Raw genomic sequence first — 23,957 nt, forward strand, 5'->3', positions numbered from 1 at the left:
AGCAGTTAACATGCCACAGTTTATGGTGTGTCTCAGCGCTTGCCTATTTCCGGAAGGAAGAGAAGAAGTAAAAATGGTAGGCCACTAAATTGGTTCAGCGCCATGGACTTCAGCAGAGCTATGCTGATTTATACCCCCTGAAGAACTGACTCATATGGCAATTCCCTTCCCACCAATGCTCATCTTATCTGGCTGACGTTTTCAGGAACTGGAGTCAGAAAAGGAATTGTTGCTAATATGTAGTGCTAAGAACAATGGGATAGATCTTAGACTGCTCCTCCAGTGGAGCTACAGTGATATGCACCAGCTGAAGATCTGGCCCCTAATTCTAAAATAATTCTGTTGTAGCTGAGCACGTTGTTCTGAGCAGAAGGGACTGTGTTACTGTATGGAATGCAGGGAAGAAACAACAGGTACATCTCCAGAGTTATGCATGTTTTAATTCCCTTTGACTGTAATGGGAAGTACATGACTAAATGCTAAAGTGCTCCGAAGGGCAATACAAGTAAAAAAAAATTAAAATGAGATCTTGGCCACACTGAGCTGATAAGTTCACCCCCCTCATCCTTGAAATGTACTAGAGAATATTTTAGCCTTGTTCCCATAAATGTAACAGTCTAGCCACAAACTATTGCTGAAGCTTCTAGTTGAGCCTGAAAACCAGGCCCAAATTCTGCTCCCAATTACATCAGTGTAAACCCACCAGGAATTGAGTTTTCTGTGCTGGTGTGGAGTTCTCCTCTCCACATATCAACAGTGGGAAGGGCCAGCCGTTTGTGCTCAAACCCCTAGTTGGCTAGGCAGGTGACTGAAAATCCCATGTGAGGTGTCTGTATGAAGGAAAGCTCACCATTGTGACCAAAGAATTGGAAAGATATAAGACAGAAATATATGGAATCTCAGAGCTGCATTGGAAGGGTAGGGGTCATTTCATGACAATGGATGGATACAAGTGTACTATTCAGGATCTGAGAAAACGGGGTTGCATTTTATGTCATCGGAAGAAACATCCAAGTGTATGCTTGGATAAAATCCAATCAGCAACAGAATCATTACAATTCACCTTTGAGAGTAGCCTGCTAATAAGTTGAGTATACAGATTGATGCCTGTTTACTCAACAGCAGCGGATGACAATATGATTGATGAGTTCTATGAACAACTTGAAGAGCTACTCACTAAAACACAACCTAAAGATATCATTGCAGTAATTAGGGACTTGAATACTAAAGTTGGAGCTGTAAGCTTTCATAAAATAGTCATGGGGGGAAAATGGTCTGGGTTCACAAAATGAAAGATGGAAGTGTTTAGCTGAATTTTGTTCCTCTGCTCACTTGGTCATTACAAACACCATCTTCACCCAACAACCTAGATATTTACACATGGGAGTGTATGCCAAAGAACCAAATCAACTATGTAATGATGTAGCAATACCGAAGATCGAGTGCCCATTGGACAAAGACTGTCCTGAGTGCAGACTGTGGGTCAGGCCATCAGCTGTTAGCTTCAAAAATATAATTAAAACTTAAAAAGATATGACATTCAACGGGTCCACTGCACTTGGACTTGTCCAGAATCAACAAAAATTATATAGCTTCTGTCCAAAATGGGTTTGAGGCATTGTCACCAGGGGAAAGAGGAGAACAACCCAAATGACCTTTGAAACAAAATGAAAATTATTATGCTTGAAACCGTCAGAGCACACATTCTGAAAAGTTAGTGTCAGACCACACCATAGATAACTAAGAAGGTGTTTGAGTTAGTGCAAAAATGACACAAGGGTGAAAAAGAATGGCTTGGAGATGGAAGAACATGAGCGAGAATATAAGCAACCGAGCAGACAGATTCAAAGGCTGACTAGACAAGACAAGAGGGAATATGTAAAGGCAGAATTATGGAACTTGAGAAATATAAAGAGAGTAATGCGTTCGCAGTGGTCAGACTTCTTATGCAAAGGTTTTCCCTGTGATCAAATATAATAAAAGATCATGATGGCAGGTAATATTAAATGCAATTGGAGAGATGACTGCGCCACTCTGTATCCCTCACCAGAACCACTCATAATAAAGGATGACAGAAGAGAGAGTATGGAGCCAGAACCATCAATGATTCAAGCTGAAGTGGTGCGTGCTATTATGAAGTCTAAATACTAGGATAGGTGAACTACAGTCCCTGGCATGAGGATATTAATATAACAGGCATCCCAGAAGCTTGGTGGAATGAGAATAATCAATGGGACATGATAATACCAGGGTACAAGATATAGAGGAATGATAGAGCAGGTGGAGTGGCACTATGTGTGAAAGAAAGCGTAGAATCAAATCAAATAACATTCTTAAAGGAATCAAACTGTACTGTAGATAGAAATGGATAGAAATTCCTTGCTTGAATAATAAGAGTCTAGCAGTAGGAATATACTACAGACCACCTGACCAGGGTGATGATGGTTATTGTGAAATACCCAGGGAGATTAGTGAGGCTACAAATAAAGAAAAGGCAATAATAATGGAGGATTTCAACTGTCCTCCTAGTGACTGGGTACAAGTCACCTCAAGAAGGGATGAAAAAGATAAAATCTCTAGACACATTCAACGACTTCTTCTTGGAGCAGCTTGTCCTGGGACCCAAATGGGGAAAGGCAATTCCTGATTTAGTCCTAAGTGGAGCACAGGATTTGGTCCAAGAGATAAATATAGCTGAACCGCTTGGTAACAGAAACCATCATGTAATTAAATGTAACACGCTTATGGGGCGGGGGGGGGGGGGGGGAATACCAAAGAAGCCCACCACAATAGCATTGAAGTTCAAAGGGGAGAACAGCACAAACACGAGGAAGCTAATGAAATGGAAATTCAAAGGAATAGTCACAAGGGTGACGTGCCTACAAATTGCAAATGTATACTCCAAATACTTAAAGCCAAAAAATGCCAACATGGCTAAATAGCAGAGTAAAAGAGGTGATTAGAGGCAAAAAAGCATCCGCTAAAAGTTGGAAGTCAAAACCTACGGAGGAAAATAGAAAGGAGCATAAACGCTTGCAAGTCAAGTGTTGAGGTATAATAAGGCAGGCTAAGAAAGAATTTCAAGAGCAACTAGTTAAAGACTCAAAAACTAACCTACAGAAAAGCAGTCAGCCTGCCATACAATCAGTGGGACCACTGGATGACCAAGGTGCTATAGGAGCACTCAGGGACGATAAGGCCGTTGCAGAGAAGCTAAATGAATTCTTCACTGCAGAGGGTGGAGGGAGATCCCCACATCCAAGCCAATCTTTTTAGGCGACAAATCTGAAGCACGCTCCTAGATTGAGGAGTCAGGAGAGGTGATTTTGGAACAGTAATAAGTCACCAGGACCAGATGGGATCCACCCAAGAGTTCTGAAGGAACTCAAATGTGAAATTGCAAAACTACTAACCGTGGCATGTAACTTAAATCAGCTTCTGTACCAGATGACTGGAGAATAGCTAATGCGACCCTGATTTTTTTTTTAAATAAGGCTCCTGAGGCAATCCTGGTGATTGCAGGCCAGGCAAACTGATTGAAAGTATAATAAAGAACAGCATTATCAGACACACAGACGAAGATGATTTGTTGGGGAAGAGTCAATACAGCTTTTGTAAGGGAAATCAGGTCTCATCAGTCTATTAGAATTCTCTGAGGGTATCAAGTATGGGGACGGGGTGATTCAGTGGATATAGTGTACTTGGACTTTCAGAAAGCCTTTGATAAGATCCTTCACCAAAGGCTCATAAGCAGTCATATGCAATAAGAGGGAAGGTCCTCTCCTGGATCAGTAACTGGGTAAAAGACAGGAAACAAAGGGTAGGGATAAACGGTTAGTTTTCACAATGGGGAGAGGTAAACAGCAGGGTCCCTGGAAGATCTGTACTGGGATCTGTGCCAGTCAACATATTCATAAATGATCTGGGCAAGGGGATGAACAAAATTTGCAGATGATACAAAATTACGTAAGAGAGTTAAGTCCAAAGCTGATGGCGAAAAATTACAAAGGTATCTCATTAAAGTTGGAGACTGGGCACAACATGGTAGATGAAATTTAATGTTGATAAGTGCAAAGTAATGCACATTGGAAAAAATAATCCCAACTATACATATAAAATGATGGGATCTAAATTAGATGTTACCACTCAAACCAGAGATCTTGGAATCATTATGGAAAGTTCTCTGAAAACATCCACTCAATGTTCAGCAGCAGTGAAAAAAGCTAACAATGTTAGGAACCATTAGGAAAAGGATAGATGATAAAACAGAAAATACCTTAATGCCACTATATAAATCCATGGTATATAAATCCATGGTACACACACACACCTTCAATACCGCGTGCAGTTCCAGTTGCCCCATCTCAAAAGAGAGATATTAGAATTGGAAAGGCTACAGAGAAGTGCAACTTAAATGATTAAGGGTATGGAGACTGTTCATCTTAGAAAAGAGATGGCTAAGGAGGGATATATTAGAGGTCTGTAAAATCATTAATGGTGTGGAGAAAGTGAATAAGGAATTGTTATTTACCCTTTCATATAACACAGGAACTAGAGGTTACCAGATGAAATTAATAGGTAGCAAGTTTAAAACAAACACCTTTTCACACAATGCACAGGCAACCTGGGGAACTTGTTGTAATGGGAAGTTGTGAAGGTCAATAGTATAACTGGGTTCAAAAAAGAATCAGATAAGTTCATAGCAAATTGGTCCATCAATGGCTACTACCCACGATGGTCAAGGGTGCAACCCCATGCTCTGGGTTTCCCTAAACCTCCAACTGCCAGATGCTGGGACTGGATGACAGGGGACGGATCACTCAAAATTGCCCTGTTCTGTTCATTCCCTCTGAAGCATCTGGCATTGGCCACTGTCAGAGACAGGATGCTGAGCTAGATGGACTATTGCTACGATCCAGTACGGACGTTCTTATGTTCTTCTGAAAATGAAGGCTGGGAACGCACCAGGGTAGATAATGTGCCTGCAGAATTGTTGAAAGAGATTAGCAAACAGGGTACTGAACTGATCTAATGTTGAAAATTTAGAATGATGTACGGATGACAAAAATTGGCAAGAGGACCAGACAAAAGGAGTTTTTCTGCTCTTACTAAACCAGGAGACATAGGGAGTATAGTAACTATCATACCATCTCCCTGATATCACACGTGAGCAAAGCTCTGGTTTATATTCTCCAGGATCACATGAAACGGATAAAAGCAGAAGTTCCACCACAACAAACTGGTTTCAGAGAGAGTCAAGGCACATGCAACTGAATGGCGAATATCTGTCACATCATTGAAAAATGCAATGGGTACAATCATCCCTTGATCATGTGCTTCATGTGCTGACCGCACTGATGGAGTGATTATGGGTGAATTCCTGCCTCCCCAAAGACTGATGTAGGGGTCTCCATCCCAAGAGAAGAGGTGGGAGTTTCTAACTCCCCAGAAAGGGAACCCCCCACCACCACACGGGCACAACTGTCGTGACTCCCTTAGGAATAGACCAACACGTGTTGGTGACGCCATCCAACATGACCGCCTTTGGAGAGTACTGGCAGACCTATGGATTTCAAAGCATACCAATGAACTCACTGCAAGTCTCTACTATGAACAACATTCCACAGAGCAAACAGCAATCGGTGACAATGAGTGGATTTCCACTGGTAGGGATGTGAGACAAGGGTGTATATTGTACCCAAGCCTCTAACAAATAAACAGAATTTATTATGAGACAAGCCTTGGAAGGTTTTGACAAAGTAGAAGGACCTGGGATCTTCCTCTTCACCAACTTCAGATATGCTGATGGATTCTCTTTGATACAACACGGCTGCAATGCAACAAGGCTGCAAAAACAGTTCGTGAGGAATACAGACTGTTCCTGAATGCAATGAAAACAAAATTCATGTACATTGACATGACTAACAAAACAGGATGCAAATGGACACCACAATTAACTGACAAGCTGGAGAAGCAGTAGATGAATTCAGTTATCTGGGATCATGCACACCAACCAAGGAGGCTGTTCCGAAGAAATCAGAAGGCTAGGGATAGCTTGTTCAGCTATAGCCTCCTTTAAGAAAGTGTGGGGAAACTGTGGTATCTCGGAATGTAATAAGGTGCAACTGGTGAAAAGCCTAATTTTTTCTCTAGCGATTTATGGATGTGACTCATGGGAAGTTAATGCTGCTGACAAGAAGAAAATTAAAGTTTTTTGAAATGTGGTGCGGGCAAAGACTCTTGCATATCTCCTGGATAGAAAAAAAGACAAATGCCTGCGTTAGAGATACTGTTGGAGAGAAACAGGCCCTGATGTTGGAAATCAACAGATGCAAATGGATGTCGTTTGGTCTCATTAGAAGATGGAAATAACCTTGAGAAAGTTACTATGGAAGGAATGGTGGAGGGTCATTGCAGATGGACACCTGCTGTTGTTGAAGGGACACAGCAACAGAGTGTCTGAGCTTGGGATGGGGACAGGCCCAGGGAGCAGCTGGTCTGTCTGTCCATGGTGAGATTGTACTGCGCTGCACAGAGAATCAGCCTTAGCCCAAAGGAAAGGGGTGCCCCGATTGGTGACTGGGGGCGTGATGCTAGAGCGGCACTTGGGCAGTTTGCTGATGATAGGTTGTTACTGACCGCAGTGATGGAGTGATTATGGGTGAATTCCTGCCTCCCCAAAGACTGATGTAGGGGTCTCCATCCCAAGAGAAGAGGTGGGAGTTTCTAACTCCCCAGAAAGGGGACCCCCACCACCACACGGGCACAACTGTGGTGACTCCCTTAGGAATAGCAGACCAAGCCCAGAACTTACTTGGCTGAAAGAGAATATGGTGGAAGATATGCTGATCACCCAAAGTGTCCCAGTTCGACCCATCCACGATAGAATTAATATGTAGGCATCTGTATTCTTTGAAAAATGTCATTCTCTGGGGACAGAGAAACGTTTGCTGTCCTTACCCCCTCTCTGACCCAAAACAAGTTCCTGTGCACCAAAATGTATTCCAATTGGTGTTGGGTCAGTTTTATACTCCACAGAAGCCAGATCTTCAGCTGGTGTGAACTGGTGTAGTTCCATTGTGGAGTTACCCCACTCAGACTAGCAGAGGATTAGGCTTGCATATGACTCAAACGAGCGGAGGCTATTATCTGCTTGTTCATGGGCTTAACGATCAGTGGTTTCAAAACACTCTTACAGCTTTTCTGTGTCAATTATGTGTAGCTGTTTTGAAACCGGGATTATGAAATGGTTATTAACTTGGGCCCTCTGCCTCAGCTGCTGAAACCTTCCCCATTGTAGGGTGGATTTCTCATCACTGTTGCACACTGAGAGAGAACAAAAAACAAAAAAACTTGACAGCAACAACTAAAAGCTATCTGTAGAAAAGAATCACTAGCAAGCAACAAAGCAAAGATTCATCTCTTTGATTTGCTAGAGGGGTTTCTCTGCTGTGGTGGTTTACCTCTGGCGGTAGCTGTTTCTCCATCCACGTGAGCCATGCACTGCATGGCAGTTGCTCCGACACATATTGGCATGCTGATTTTCTGCCCGAAGACAGAGGTGGACAGGTCCATAACAGACACATCCCTGAGCATCCGTGGGTACAGCCTCAATCTGACAGAAAGGAAACGGGGGAGAAAAAATGAACTCTATTATTCACAGCTCACAAGGAATGAGATCAGGTTTCCTTTCATCGGGCCAATCGTCAGGACAGGTTGAGAAGAGAAGGAAGCCCTGAGAGCTATTTGAAAGGTAGGCAGGGGTTAGTTAAAAGCTAGGGAGGGACACAGCTTTAACTGTGTATATATATACACACCTTTCTACTGTATCTTTCACTCCATGCATCTGATGAAGTGGGTTTTAGCCCACGAAAGCTTATGCTCAAATAAATTTGTTAGTCTCTAAGGTGCCACAAGGACTCCTTGTTCTTTTAGCTTTAATTTACTATCCCAAGCTTCTGTGACGCTGATGAAATGCACAAAGCAAGGGGGGAAGGAATCAATAAAGGAGGAAAGAGGTGAAGAGCATTAGAACAGTGGCTCTCAACCTTTCCAGACGACTGTCCCCCTTTCAGGAGTCGGATTTGTCTTGTGTACCCCCAAATTTTGCCTCACTTAAAAACTACTTGCTTACAAAATCGGACATAAAAATACAAAAGTGTCCCAGCCACCCTATTACTGAAAAATTGCTGTTTCTCATTTTTACCATAATAATTATAAAATAAATCAATTGGAATATAAATATTGTACTCACATTTCAGTGTATAGTGTATCAGAGCAGCATGAACATGTCATTGTCTGTATGAAATTTTAGTTTGTGCTGACTTCACTAGTGCTTTTTATGTAGCCTATTGTAAAACTAGGCAAATATCTAGATGAGCTGATGTACCCCCTGGAGGACCTCTGTGGACCTCAACCCCTGGTTGAGAACCCACTGCCTAAGAACATTATCAGTTGATACAGTATTAAAAAAACCAGCCAGAAGATGCAAAACAGTTACACGAGTCTCCATCCCAGAGCAGAAATGGGTGTCTGTCAATGTCAGATAGAAAGAAAAGTTATTATTGGTCACCTCGACGTCCCTCGATTATTTCTCCCTGTGGAACTGCGAGCCTCTGGAAACAAGCATTTCATGGAAAATGGTACAGCATGGTCAGTGATCTCATGCACTTTTGTCCCTATGTGGCTGACACCCTATGCATTGGCTGTCTATAATATGTTGTTATTTCCTTATGGCTATGCTATCTTACTCCCTTCGCACCCAGTCGGGGGAGTTAGGGAGTCCCAGGTAAGTCTTTCATTCCATGGCATGGGCTAACTGCATCATCGTTGGTGACCTTGTGGGGAAAACACTCTCCACCGGGCTTACTCTAGATGCAAATCACAAGATTACTCTGTTGGATTAGCTGAATTAGTTTGACAGTTTAATTTTTGTCAACTCAATGGCTGCATTAAGTGACAAATGAGTAGACAGGTGATCAGTGAATATCCTAGCAGGTGAGTGATTATGTGACAATTAACTGGGTACGCCCCGTGCACATTTTGAGAGGAGTGGCATGTAAATGCATTGGATTGTAAAATGCTTCTTTGATTTTTCAGGCAATGGGGAGAAGTTTGAGTAGCAGGGGGGTGGGAAGGAAATGGGCAGAGCCTTGGTTTCCCTCACCCTCTCCCACTTAAAAGCAATGGCCCAGTGCAGAGGGGAAAGTCACCTGCTACTGATCTGTACCAGCAACAAGATTACTTCCTTCCTGGAGCAAGTGGGGTGGGATGGAATGAATTGAAATGCTCCGTTTGTTGCATGGACTGCTTACGCACAGCCACACACTCCCTCTTAGGCAGGGCTGATGGGTAAATTACACTCTACTCCTTGAATGAGTCTGACAGAATCCGTCTTACCATCCCAGCCCCTGTATTGGGCCCCATCCATTCCAACGCCTGGAAATAACATCGTTGCAGAGCACACCATTCTGGTTCTTTATAAGGGCCAGATTCCCAAAATGGATGCCATGAAACGGTATTCCAAAATAAGTACCAGAAGAATCATGTATTGCCTCGCAATAAAGCCGAATATCATGTGCTTAGACAGTAAGCAACTCAGGACAGGGAGTCTTTGTACAGCACCTAGCACCGTGGGGTCCTGGTCCCTCCTTGCCTCGCCCCCTCCTTCCCCGTGATATCACAATATAAGTAACAAATAGGCATGTGGTGACATTAACGCTGGGCTGTCTGTCAAGTCACACTTACTGCGAGCAACAGGCTGAGTTCCCAAAGACAACAGTAAAGATCGAGCCATTGTTACGACCAGCCACAAGAGGGCGTGCGTTAGTAGGTATTGGTGCATTGTGAGACACAAGGAGGGAGGGCTGGGTGCTTTTGGCATGCAGTGACAAGACACACATCAGTATTTTGCTAATGCACACACAGGGATGGCTGCCTGCTATTAGATTGTGGAGCCTGAATTTTAACTAAAGAAAACTAAGTAAAAGCTGCCCGGCTCCCACTGCTGAGTCCAGCCACCCAGGCTGCACTAGACTCATGGATTCCCTTTGAAGCACCACGTCTATTATTCATATGAGGGTACCTTCTAAATGCTCCAGTGTGCTAGGCCAATGGTTCTCAAACTTTTGTACTGGTGACCCCTTTCAAATAGCAAGCCTCTGAGTGCGACCCCCCCCCTTATACATTAAAAACACCCTTATAATGCTGGAGGCAAATCGGGGTTGGGGTGGAGGCTGACTCCTTGCGACCCCCCCATGTAATAACCTCATGACCCCCTGAGGGGTCCCAACCCCCAGTTTGAGAAGCCCTGTGCTAGGCATTATAAAACCATAATAAGAGAGGGTCCCTATCCTGAAAACTTACAATCACAACAAGTTTTATAGAGGGGAAATTGAGACACAGAAAGATGAAGTGACTTTTCCAAGTCACGCAGGCAGAGTCTGCAGCGGAGCCAGGAATTAAACCCAGATTCCCTGCATGTCCATGCAGTATCTTACCCATGAGACCATCCTCCTTCTCCAGGAAAGCGCTCCCCTGGGAAGAGAAATATGTTACCTTCTCTTTTCTTCAAGAGATTGTGCTCAGGAATAGGTAAATAAGTAGCAGTGTGATTTAACTATGCGAGCATTATTTGTGTTCTTGAACCGTGTGGGAGCCTTAGTCATGGACCATGACCCCAGGGTGCGAGGGGCTGTACAAACACAGAACAAAAAAATGGCTCCTGCCCCATAGAGTTTACAATCTATCCTTTTTCTCATCCATTACATTCACATAAGACATGGCCCTCAGCCTTTGTGCCTAGCAACCCACTAAATAAGGAATTACCACTCCCATCAAGAACTCCCCCTGTCCTATCTGATTGTTGTGTTTTGGTGAAGGATAGGTTGAGGGTTGCAAGGAAGGGAACATTGCTTCCCCCCTCCCTCCCGCATCATCCTCTCCATTCCGGCACTTACAACCTAGAATTCACGGAGACTTCCTATATGAAGCCATAGGTCCAGTTTCTGTTCTGGCCTGAGCAGACACTAGAAGATTGGTGTGAACTGTGTGTTCTACTGCCACCAAACAACACTTACTCCTTGCCTTACTGCAACTGGTCTCCTCTGACGCTCCGAGTGCTTTTTTCCCAGTGCTTATAAAACAGGGCAGAAAATGTAAATCCCTCTAAAACCTTTGCTCACTTTTCCAGGCAAACTTAAAATAAAACCTTACGGTTCTGGCAGTTTTAATGGTGAAATCTCTGTAACTTGAAGTCTTTAACCCATGATTTGAGGTAACTCAGCCAGAGGTTAGGGGTCTATTACAGGAGTGGGTGGGTGAGGTTCTGTGGCCGGCAACGTGCAGGAGGTCAGACTAGATGATCACAATGGTCCCTTCTGACCTTAAAGTCTATGAAAGGTTTTCCACCCCCCCGACCTTCTACTTTCAGGTTTTGGCCGTGCTTTATTCTGTCAGGCTCAGATCTATAGGTGCTGGAAGTAGGGGTGCTGGGGGGGCTGCAGCATCCCCTGGCCTGAAGTGGTTTCCATTATCTACAGGGCTTACAGTTTGAGTCAATGGCTCTCAGCCCCACTTCTATTCACATTGTTCCAGCACCCCTGCTCAGATTCCCCAGCTGGTGTAAACCAATGTAGCTCTGTTGAAGGACACCACTGAGGATCAAGCTGTAGGTGCCAAAATACCACAACTCTCACCAGGAACAGACGCAGATGTACCAAAATCCCTTTTTTTAAAAAAGACAGTTTTCATGAGATTTCCAGCCTAAATTTGCAGAATCAGGAGGCTTGGTTGTTGTTTATAAACATCCACAGATTAGGAGACTAACCAATAAAACAACCTCAGTTCCCAGCCCCTTGGACCTCTACTATCACTAATATATGGCTCCTAAAATATTCTTTTTTGTTTCCTTTTTTTGATACTTCTCCCCTTCAAACGTTTTCACGGAGCAAGTTCTAGACAGATGTTGGACCAATGCTCATGTTTCAGCAGTGGTTTTACAAGGTCACCCATTCTTATGAAATAAAGAAAAGGACACATTTGGTTCCTCCAGTCCTGGACCAATAGCATTTCCTGGACATATATTCAAGATCGTGTACATTTTTTTTAATAATCATCTATTGAGCATCCACTTTTTTTTCAAGCTAACGTAGCCGGCGTAACCATGTGCTGTGATCAGCTGTTATAAATGGTCAGTCGTTGGGATGGAAAACCACCAGGGTGCATGTAAGTGATGCAGGAAGTAACTTTTGTGATTTCAGTGGCTGTGATGGTCACTTGTAATCACTTAACATCTATCGTTCTGTAGTTAATAAACGTATCTTATTGTTTTATCTTCACCAGTGTGTTTGGATTAGAATGTGGGGGAAAACTCCATTGGGAATAGCAAGGCTGGCGCATACATGATTTCCTTTGATGAAATGATGGACTGTCTGAGTGTGCATTGTTCTGTAGTGCGCTGGACAGTACAAGACGCACGTTGCTGGGGGAAGATCCGGGGCTGGGAATTAACGAGTGTGGGCCTGTATGTAATTCATGAGTGACTGGTCAGAGGGCTCACGTATTTAGCTGGGAGTGAATTTGCATGCTGAAGTCAGTGTGAGCAGGCCAAGAGGCATTCCAGGGTAGAGATTTTAGGGGACACAGTTGTTCAAACAGTCCAGATTGTACCCTGGGGACTGTCACAGTGGCTTTCTTCCTTTAAGAAAAGATGGAGATGGGGGAGAGAAAAAAATTCCTTAAATTCCTCCTCCCTCCTTTTTTTTAATTTTGACATTTGAATTCCATTGAAATTTCAAAACTTGAAAAATTTCAATCAGTTCTAAATTTGATTTATAACAAGGGGGAGGCATAAATCACTGGCATTTCCCCCTATTTGATTTCAAATTTCAAGTATTTGAAATCTCATTGAAATATTTAAATATAATACGTTTTAACCAGCTCTCCTTTGTTCCCTCTGAGGCCTTGTCTACACTACGAGAGTAGTTCGATTTTACTTAAATCGAATATTTGGAATCGATATTGCAAAGTCGAACGTGTGTGTCCACACTAAGGACAGTAATTCGACTTTGTGAGTCCACACTAACGGGGAAAGCGTCGACATTGGAAGCGGTGCACTGAGGGCAGCTATCCCACAGTTCCCGGAGTCCCCGCCGCCCATTGGAATTCTGGGTGGAGCCGCAAATGCCTTCTGGGTAAAAAAAAAAGGGGCCAGGGTGCTTTTGGGTAACTGTCGTCATCCGTCCATCACTCCCGCCCTCCCTCCCTCCCTGAAAGCGCCGGCGGGAAATCATTTCGCGCACTTTTCAAGTCATTGACAGCGCGGACGCCACAGCACTGTGAGCATGGAGCCCGCTGCAACCATCGCTGCAGTTGTGGCCGCTCTCAACGCCTCGCAGCTTATCATACAGGTTGCCCTGAGGCAGATGCAGAAAAGTCAGGCGAGGAGGCTACGTCAACGCGGTGATGGCCTGAAGTCTGAGAGTAGCACAGACCTCTCAGAAAGCAGGGGACCCAGCGCCGAGGACATCACGGTGGCAATGGGTCATGTTGATGCTGTGAAACGGCGATTCTGGGCACGGGAAACAAGCACTGAGTGGTGGGACCGCATAGTGCTGCAGGTCTGGGATGAATCACAGTGGCTGCGAAACTTCCGCATGCGGAAGGGAACTTTCCTTGAACTTTGTGAGTTGCTGTCCCCTGCCCTGAAGCGCAATGACACCCGGATGCGACCAGCCCTGACTGTCCAGAAGCGAGTGGCCATAGCCCTCTGGAAGCTTGCAACGCCTGACAGCTACCGGTCAGTCGCGAGCCAGTTTGGGGTGGGCAAATCTACCGTGGGGGTTGTTGTGATGCAAGTAGCCAAGGCAATCGTTGATGTACTGCTGCCAAAGGTAGTGACCCTGGGAAACTTGGAGGCGATCATAGATGGCTTCGCAGCGATGGGATTCCCAAACTGCGGTGGGGCCATAGATGGAACTCACATCCCTATCCTGGCACCGGACCACCAGGCCAGCCAGTACATTAACAGAAAGGGCTACTTTTCCATGGTGCTGCAAGCACTGGTGGACCACAGGGGACGTTTTACCAACATCAATGTCGGATGGCCGGGCAAGGTTCATGACGCTCGTGTTTTCAGGAACTCTGGTCTGTTTAGACGGCTGCAGCAAGGTATTTACTTCCCGGACCACAAAATAACTGTTGGGGATGTGGAGATGCCTATAGTCATCCTCGGGGACCCAGCCTACCCGCTAATGCCCTGGCTCATGAAGCCCTATACAGGTGCCCTGGACACTGAAAAAGAACTCTTCAACTACCGGCTGAGCAAGTGCAGAATGGTGGTGGAGTGTGCTTTTGGACGTCTCAAGGGGAGATGGAGAAGCTTGCTGACTCGCTGTGATCTCAGCGAAACCAATATCCCCATTGTTATAGCAGCTTGCTGTGTGCTCCACAATCTCTGTGAGAGCAAGGGGGAGACCTTTATGGCGGGGTGGGAGGTTGAGGAAATTAGCCTGGCTGCTGATTACTCACAGCCAGACAGCCGGGCGATTAGAAGAGACCAGCGGGAAGCGCTGTGCATCCGGGAGGCTTTGAAAGCAAAGTTCCTGAGTGAGCAGGGTAACCTGTGACTTTCTAATTTTGTGTACAGAGAAGCCTTCACCCCACTTCCAACACACGTTTCAAAATAAAAATAGTTCTACTTTGTTAAAGCACACCGTTTTCTTTAATACTGTTTTCGCGGGAATTTTTTAAAACTGGGACGCAGACTGTGGTGCGGAGCGGGTGTAGTGTAGTCGCGCGAATGCAGCTTCTAAACTCAAGGACTGACAGGCTCCGCTGCGGTGGGATGGTTCTTTCAACGGAGCCTGTCACCCCTCCTGATACGGACTGTGTGTATGGGGGGTATATGTGAGTTTGTGGCAGGGGTGGGACGGTTACAGATCCCCTGCTGTGTGGCTCTGTGATCCTGCCTAAGGACCGCCGCTTAAGATCTCTAACTGCCCTCCCCTGACACAAAGTCACAGAGCAACCCACCCCCCACCACATAACATGAAAAGAACCTCCCAGACTAACCAGGGTAAGTAGTCACTGCATCACTGCACTATGTATGTGCCCTGCTGCTGTGCCTGCCCCCTACTATGTACCCTGCCAAAGGTGACTGTCCTGTCCAATTACCAACCCCCTTTCCCCCCCCTCCTCCAAAAGAACATGATGGAAACAGTAGTTAACAGAAACATATTTTTTATTATCAACTACACATGGGACTGGGAAGTGAAACTTGGACGGGGGCTTGTGTCAGGCGGGAAGGAAAGAACTTGTCAAACTTTGGGGAATGAGAGCCTTCTGCTGCTCGAGCTCTCTGCAGGGGTGGAGTGAGAGTTAGCAGGGACTCTGCCGCCTCTCCTTCTGTGCACTTTGGGTGAAGGGAGTATGGGACTTGGTGGCGGGGGAGGGCGGTTAGAGATGGACTGCAGCGGGGCTCTGTCCTCCTGCCTCCGTTCCTGCAGAACATCCACAAGGCGCCGGAGCGTGTCCGTTTGCTCCCTCAGTAGTCCAAGCAGAGTTTGAGTCGCCTGCTGGTCTTCCTGACGCCACCTCTCCTCCCGATCCATGTTGGCTTGGTGCATTTGGGACAAGTTCTCCCGCCACTGGGTCTGCTGTGCTGCCTGGGCTCGGGAGCAGGCTATAAGCTCTGAGAACATGTCCTCCCGTGTCCTCTTCTTCTTATGCCTAATCCTCCCTAGCCTCTGGGAGTGTGATGACAGGCTAGGTTGTGAGACAGTCGCAGATGGGGCTGTGGGAATGGGAAAAAGGGAGTGAATTCCTCAGAAAGATAAATGTAGTTGTGAACAAAGAACATAGTCTTTCTCTGTGAACAGGACCATGCACAGCACCTATCACATGCGCACTCAGCACAAGGTCGAATTCTCGGCCTTCGCATTCAGTGTCTGGGGTTTTGCAGAGCACTTTTGAGAACCCTGTCAGGACAACGGAATTGCTCTTGCACGCAGACATGGTAAGCCGTAGATTCGTGGCAGCTTAAAACTTTAATATTAGCAATGGCCTCATTTCACATTGAAATCAATGTCGGTCCCTGCTGCCAGCAATCCGGCAAGCAGGAAGTCTGCTCCTGTCCCACACCCTCGCGGCTGTCCCCGGGAACGATCCCTTTCGGCTGACCCTCTCCCGCCTCCACCGCGTGGCTGCAAACCAGCGGTTACAGTTCTGTAAAGGAACGGTAAAGCAGTCCCAACACTAACATTCCCCTACCTCATTCAAAGCAGGTCATCATGAGCGACATCACCCTCATGAGGATCTCTGAGAGCGACAGACAGAGAATGCTCCGGGAAAGCCTTCAAAGACCAGGGCCGTATGCCGCCATGCTGTGCCAAGCAATGATTCCAGAGTACTTGCTAGTCTCGTGGCGCGGCAACGTGTCCTACTACGGAGGACCCAATAAGGCCGCTCTCCCCAAGAACCTAATGCAGCGGATTTCAAATTACCTGCAGGAGAGCTTCCTTGAGATGTCCCAGGAGGATTTCTGCTCCATCCCCGGACATATAGACCGCATCTTACTGTAGCTGCAGTAGCAGGGACTAAACAGTAGAGCGGCTTGGGCAGGACAATCATGCAAAACCGGACATTGCTAGATTTTTTTCAAATAGTTGCACTGCCCATGACTGAACCGTTAAGTTAATCAAACTAATCATGAGAAACCCATTTTTTAAATTGTTAATAATCATGTTCTGTTACAAATAAATGTTTAGATGTTTACAACACTTACTGGATGATCCTTCACCAGATTCTGTGTCCGGGGTAACGGCTGGGGAGGGTTGGTAGGGGATCTCTGTAAGGGTGATGAAGAGATCCTGGCTGTCGGGGAAATCAGCGTTGTGAGCGCTGTCGACTGCCTCGTCCTCCTCATCTCCTTCCTCATCTTCCCCGTCCGCTAACATGTCCGAGGATCCGGCCGTGGACACTATCCCATCCTCAGAGTCCACAGTCAGTGGTGGGGTAGTGGTGGCGGCCGCACCGAGGATGGAATGCAGTGCCTCGTAGAAACGGGATGTCTGGGGATGGGATCCGGAGCGTCCGTTTGCCTCTTTGGTCTTCTGGTAGCCTTGCCTCAGCTCCTTGATTTTCACGCGGCACTGCGTTACATCCCGGCTGTATCCTCTCTCTGCCATGTCTTTAGAGATCTTCTCATAGATCTTTGCATTCCGTCTTTTGGATCGCAGCTCGGAAAGCACGGACTCATCGCCCCACACAGCGATGAGATCCAAGACTTCCCGATCAGTCCATGCTGGGGCCCTCTTTCTATTCTGAGATTGCACTGCCATCAGTGCTGGAGAGCTCTGCATCGTTGCCAGTGCTGCTGAGCTCGCCACGATGTCCAGACAGGAAATGAGATTCAAACTGGCCAGACAGGAAAAGGAATTCAAATTCAAATTTTCCCGGGGCTTTTCCTGTGTGGCAGTTCAGAACATCCGAGCTCTTACTGCTGTCCAGAGCGTCAACAGAGTGGTGCACTGTGGGATAGCTCCTGGAGCTATTAGCGTCGATTTCCATCCACACCTAGCCTAATTCGACATGGCCATGTCGAATTTAGCGCTACTCCCCTCGTCGGGGAGGAGTACAGAAGTCGAATTAAAGAGACCTCTATGTCGAACTAAATACCTTCGCGGTGTGGACGGGTGCAGGGTTAATTCGATGTAACGGCGCTAACTTCGACATAAACGCCTAGTGTAGACCAGGCCTGAGTCAGTGCTAGTTAGTGTCCCAGCTCTGTGCTGCTAGATAAACATACTGTGAAATCAAGCTTCTTATCCCAGGCACATTCTAACTCATTCTGCTACCTTACTTCCCTCTACAGCTCTGCACTTCCTGTCCTAAACTGTCGCGGCTGGTGCTGTGCACGGTTCAGCAGTTACCCAGAGGAAACGTATTAGATCTCAAAGGCTGTTTTGAATTGAACCCGTTAATTTTTTTGTAAAGCACTTGTAGATCCTTAGATGACAGACATCACAGAAATGCAGCCAGCGTATCCTCATTAAAAACCTATAAACCTCTTGGGGAAAGACCGGTGGAAATTTCCATAGATTTATTCAAACAAGCCATGTAATAGTGGGTACATCCACCCGCTTCTCTGGAGATCCCTCTGGAGTAGAAACAAGAAAATATTTCATTCACCCTTTGCTATCGATGCGGTGATAGCATGATGCACGTGTTCATAGTAGATTCTTTAGTCTCCCAGTGCAGTGTGATGGAATTCCTACATGTGCTCTACACAGTATGGGATTATCCTCCATCAGCAGGCACTCGGTGCTGAGAATTTACACATGACAGGCTTAAGGAAGATGCTGACCAGAGTACGTGAGCGCAAGCCATAAATCACCCCCAGTTCAAACACACCTCTTGGAGAGGAAGATGCCAAATGAGGTGACTTGTTGCTACTCAGTGAAGTACTTTGGCTTTCCAGAGGCAATGTTCCTCTTTGTTCCTTTGAACTTCTGTATAAAATACTAAACATTCCCAGCTTTTTTCTTTAACTGAATATAAATACATGCTTGAACCTGACTGCATTCTCAATCTTCCCCAATATATATGTCCAGTCATTTGAATGACCTTAATACCTAGCCACAAGGCAATGATCATTTGCTGTCTCTTTGGTAAACAAGCGGTCATTGTTCCATGTACGTGTCCCTGAGGATAACGTCTCTTGTTCCAAATGCCTTTGGAAAGTCCATAGCAGAGTGTGTCACAACAGGTTATCAGAGATTTGATTCCCCTCCCCCTCCGCTCTTCATTTAAAATGCTGAAAGAAGAGATTTCAGATTGATTTCTTGAGTGCCATCAAGCCAAAGACACCCTGACCTTGTCCTAAAATCCATTCTCTGTTCACCCCGATTGGTAATTAGAAAACTTTAGGAGTGAATTTAATCACCAGGCAGCACAACCTTGGAAGGACATGAGATAAAAACAAATGCAAGGTGAGCAAGGTCATATTCTGTAGGGATGACGTGCTCTGACATCCCAAAATCTTCTCGGACCTTAAAAATCTCATCTTTACAACAATCACCACCATGTTATCCCACGGCTCTACTATTAGCAATAAAGTCCTGACATTAGAATGTGAACCTTGGCTCTTATTGCAATACGGACTCGTGTTCTTGATCGGTGTTAACAATCACTGAAAAATCAACGAATACAAGAAAGTTACTATGACTAGCATAAAAACTGGTCTCTCGTGGACATTTATACGCCAGTGAACTGATTATATGTTAAGCGCATTTGAAGTTACTCAAACTTCTCATTGCCTAAAAGCTAAAACTAGCATTTTATAATCCATTATACGTGCTTGCCACTCCTCCAGAAGCATACATGGTACATACCAAATTAGCGGTGTCACATCCCAAAGTAATTGCTCTCTTGCTAGGACATTCACTGATAACCATTCTAATCATTTGTCACTTAATGCAGCCATGGAGTTGACCAAAAAACAAAAACAAAAACAAAAAAAAACCTAATCCAACAAAGTAATTCACATTTAAAGGCACTGAAACTATTTCCTGCATGTACCTAAATAATTGCATCATGTACTAAAACAGCAACCTGTGCATTTCCCATGCACTTTCCAAGGGCTGATTCAGTCTCAATTTTGTGCTGTTACTTTGCAGTTTAAAAAACCTGAATTTTAAAGCCAGTCAGTCCAGACTCCTTTGTCTTCAAGGTATAAGTGACATCTGGATTTTTAGGGTAGGGTTTTCAGAAGTATTGGCCTAATTCTGCCTCTGTTGAAGGCGATGGGAGGTTTAGGGGTTTCATAAGTAAAGTTCAACGTTAATGAATCTTTGCAACACTGACTTTGTGAGCTAAAGAAGTAGGATTCCCTTTTTTCCCCCCGACCGGAATGGGTGGTTTACTGAAGCACAACCCATAATTTGCTCCCATGACATCTGTGGCAGAATCAGGAGCAGAACCCAATACTACCATCCGTCCTTATTCAGCCTTGTGGCAGAAACATGAAGGATATTGACTGGAGATAGTACTCACCCAACCACACATGACAACCCAAAGTACAGTGAAAGCTTTAAACATGTACAATACAATTGGGCTATTTGCACATCCCTTCTCAACATGTCACCATGGGCCTCTGGCCTGATAAATACTGAGTCACAACGTGAGAGCATTTGCTTGGAAAATTAAAATCTATTATCATATTTGGCTAGGGTGACCAGACAGCAAGTGTGAAAAATCGGGACAGGGGCTGGGGGATAATCGGTGCCTATATAAGAAAAAGACCCAAAAATCGGGACTGTCCCTATAAAATCAGGACATCTGGTCACCCTATATTTGGCAGCCTTCTCCATAGGCTTCAAAACACAACAGGGCAGAACCTTAGCTGAGGTGAATTGTCAACGCTGTGTAACAGGCGCTCTTCAGAATCATTCCAGAATCCCGCAGAAAAACATCATTGCGGTGAAGCTCAGGTTACAGACACTCATCCGTGTTTCGAGTGCACGTTACCTTTCAGAAACATTAGCGTTTAAAAATACTTACACGCACTAGAAATCCAGGAATGCAGTTAAGGTTACACTTCTCAAACAAAGCACCCAAACTACATTAACTTTGTACCCGTAGAAATGCCAACCTACTACCTTTCCTGATACCTATGCATAGATAAGGGCAGTGGTTCTCAAACTTTTGTACTGGTGACCCCTTTCACACAGCAAGCCTCTGAGTGCGACCCCCGCCCCCTTATAAATTAAAAACACTTTTAATATATTTAACACCATTATAAATGCTGGAGGCAAAGTGGGGTTTGGGGTGGAGGCTGACAGCTCACAACCCCCTCATGTAAGAACCTTCTGACCCCCTCAGGGGTCCCGACTCCCAGTTTGAGAACCCCTGGATAAGGGAATGGGAGTATCGCATATTCTCAAGGTGCCTCTATAAGTTCTAACAATTACATATATATTAGCACCCAACCAGTGAAAAACCCTTTGATTTTACAGTGTCACAGGAGTAGGTAAGCACCTGACAGTCACCTAAATGGAGAATGAGCATTCAAATAGAAAGGACGTTGTTAGCTGCACATATTAAATATAATATGGTAGGATGGCCTAGTGGCTAGAGCACTGGACTATGACTCAGAAGATGTGAGTGCTATTCCCAGCTCTGCCACTGATCTGCTAGGTGACCTTGGGCAAGTCATTTCACCTTGCTGTGGGTCTCAGTTTCCCCAGGTGGACAAGGATTACTACCTTTCTTTGTAAAGTGCTTTGAGGTCTAGTGTCGAATAGCACCATAACAAAGCCAGTTTTTCTTAGTCTTAAACCACAACTGCTGTTTTGGATTTTTCCAATAATAATTCCCAACAGTAAAGACTCCTCCCTATAAAAAGTAACACTGAAAAAATATACTGGGCCTGCTTCCACTCCCAGAGAAGTCAATGGCAGAAGTCCCATTGACCTCAGTGGGAATGAGCATTGTTAATGGGTGTTTGCATTTCATCCTTTCTAAAAGTTGATATAATGGTATTTACTCATCCAAGGTAATTAATCCCATATAATGCAGAATATTTGTCACATATGAATAGGCCAATAAACACTTGCTAAGGAAAAAACTGAGCAGTTAATTGAGTGAGCCTTTTGGCTGAACATCCAAAGGGGACTTACAATTAAAAATAATTAGTTTTCAAGTAATAGAGATAAGCTATCTGCATTGTCCTATGTTGTAACAGGCAGGGTCACACCTGTTATGTCTTCCATAGGCATCAGTTATACTCTATATGTCGTAGTGATAACCCATCAAGGGACAAGATGTTAATGAAACCCTTGTTTCCTGTTATATTAAATGGCTAAGTGTGGTCCAAAAATTTCACGTCAAGTTATGGCTGGCTTTCTCCGGTTATAACCACCACCATTAACATCTTTTTAATCTTTCATTAAAGATACAGAAAAAGAAGGAAAAAACTGTTTCAGCATTAGAAATACAAAATATTAAGAGTAAGGTTTTCATTTTAGCCATATCCCTTATTCTCTTCCCTTTAGCTGCACAGAGTTATTTATTGGGAATGTCCCTCTGTCTTTTAGACAGTATAAAAGATGGTAGTACCTGGCCTTTTTTGGAGAAATGTTAGTTTAGATGGTCTGGTGCCGTCGTTGAAGTCTGATCCTGTTTTCTTTAAGACAAAATATGACACACACACGCTCAAAAAGAGAAAAGAAAAGAAAACAGCACAGATAGAAAAGCAGTTCAGTGGTATAGCTCAGTGGTTTGAGCATTGGCCTGCTAAACCCAGGCTTGTGAGCTCAATCCTTGAGGGGGCTACTTAGGGATCTAGAGCAAAATTAGTACTTGGTCCTGCTAGTGAAGGCAGGGGGCTGGACTCGATGACCTTTCAAGGTCCCTTCCAGTTCTAGGAGATAGGATATCTCCATTAATTTATTTATTTTTTTAGCTTTTGTCTCTGGTGCTGGTGCGTTTTCCAGACCGCTGAATTTTCTAGCGTAGACCAGGCCTGAGAAAGGCCTCCATCCAACAGAACTAGTCTGGTCCTCTGACTGCCCACCAGTAATGGCTGGCCTTAGTAGAGATGTCTAGCATGCAACCTAGCCACTCAGACTGTGCACTAGGTATTATGGTTTGTCCCTGGGTGGACCAATAGGACACAGCTTTGATTCAGCAGCCCTGCAAGAATGCACGGCATTGGCAGTCTGAATAACAGAGTGGAGGAGCAGTGATTCACTATTTTGAGATATGATATAAATCCCCTTGAATTTCATCCTCGCAAAGAGAATCTGACAAAGGTTGAAACTGGTCTAAAGATTGTTACCTGCTGCTGCTAGTACATTTGTCTGAGTCAATAAACATGAGTGTCAGTTACCTTGGGTTGCAAATTTGCTGGAGTGCAATCCAGTTTTGAGGTTTTCCCACATCTCTAATTTGCCCCCCGGAAAAAATGGGGAGGCTGAAACATATCGCAGATGTGTGAAGACGAGTGTAAAAATTAAAATCTCAATTGGCAGATTAAATATTGCTTATAACAGGTCTTCTCCAAAGCACACTGAAGTCAATAGGAGTCTTTCTACAGACTTCAGTGGAAAATCGATCTGGCTCCCAGTAAGAGCTGGTCAAAAAAAAAAAACAACAACTCTGCCAAAAATACTTTCCATCTTTGGATGGAAAATATTTTTGTTTTTTGTTATTAAATGAAATTTTCAAGAAATTCCATGTTCACAAAAAAATGTTACTGAAAAACTAATTCATTTTCTCTTTTCAAAGAAAAATGTCGATGAAAGTGAACAATTTTTCATTTCCTTTTTTTTTTTTTTTTTTGGCAGGGAAAAAAATTATTCCCCAACTGGTTCTACTCCTACTAAAGACTTTCAACATATTAAAGAGTGACTGTCTTTTTCCTACCTTGAAAATGCTGCTACATTATCTGCTAATGTTTGTTGATTGTCTGCTCCTGATCGGTAATAGTCGTACACTGCTTTTGGAAGAACTCTCTTGGCGTATTGTTCAAAATCACCAACACAGACTGGTTTTCCAGACATTTTGAAGACCCCGCAGGATAAGTCTCTTCTCACATCCCACTCTTTTTAAGCTCTATTTTTCAGCCTGTAAATAATTAATGTGGGACTTTTCCAAAGTTCAAGTATCTGAATCAATTGAATTGACTTTTAAAGATGTGCAAACAATCCTGGCATGAATCTGGACGTTCTCTTTGGACTTTGCCATTCTATTCTGATTCACAGTTTGAGGTATGTGCTCAGTGGGTTCAGGGCAGATCCTGGATGTAAAGCTGTACAATGTAGGGAAAAGGAGAAACAAGAAATACAAATGAATAAATAAGCAAACATATTGGCACTATAGGGATGTATGAATTAAAGCTTAACCTAGGCTAGTACCTCAGGTCAGGGACTGTGTCTGTGTGTGTCTTGTTCAGACCT

The 23,957-nt window shown here is 44.5% G+C and overlaps 1 protein-coding gene across 1 annotated transcript in view; it reads right to left on the reverse strand.

Moving 5' to 3' along the window:
* Nucleotides 1–23,642, reverse strand: part of HAO1 (hydroxyacid oxidase 1) — a 54,151-nt gene extending 30,509 nt beyond the window's left edge. The window contains exons 1-2 of the mRNA XM_034764103.1: nucleotides 23,425–23,642; nucleotides 7,464–7,615 (exon numbers count right to left, since the gene is read on the reverse strand). Coding sequence (XP_034619994.1) covers nucleotides 7,464–7,615; nucleotides 23,425–23,561 — 289 coding nt within the window. The 5' untranslated portion in view covers nucleotides 23,562–23,642. The remainder of the gene's footprint in view (nucleotides 1–7,463; nucleotides 7,616–23,424) is intronic.
* Between the last annotated feature and the right edge of the window lie 315 nt (nucleotides 23,643–23,957).

This window comes from Trachemys scripta, chromosome 3 (genome assembly GCF_013100865.1).
Source record: "Trachemys scripta elegans isolate TJP31775 chromosome 3, CAS_Tse_1.0, whole genome shotgun sequence".
Taxonomy (NCBI): domain Eukaryota; kingdom Metazoa; phylum Chordata; order Testudines; family Emydidae; genus Trachemys; species Trachemys scripta.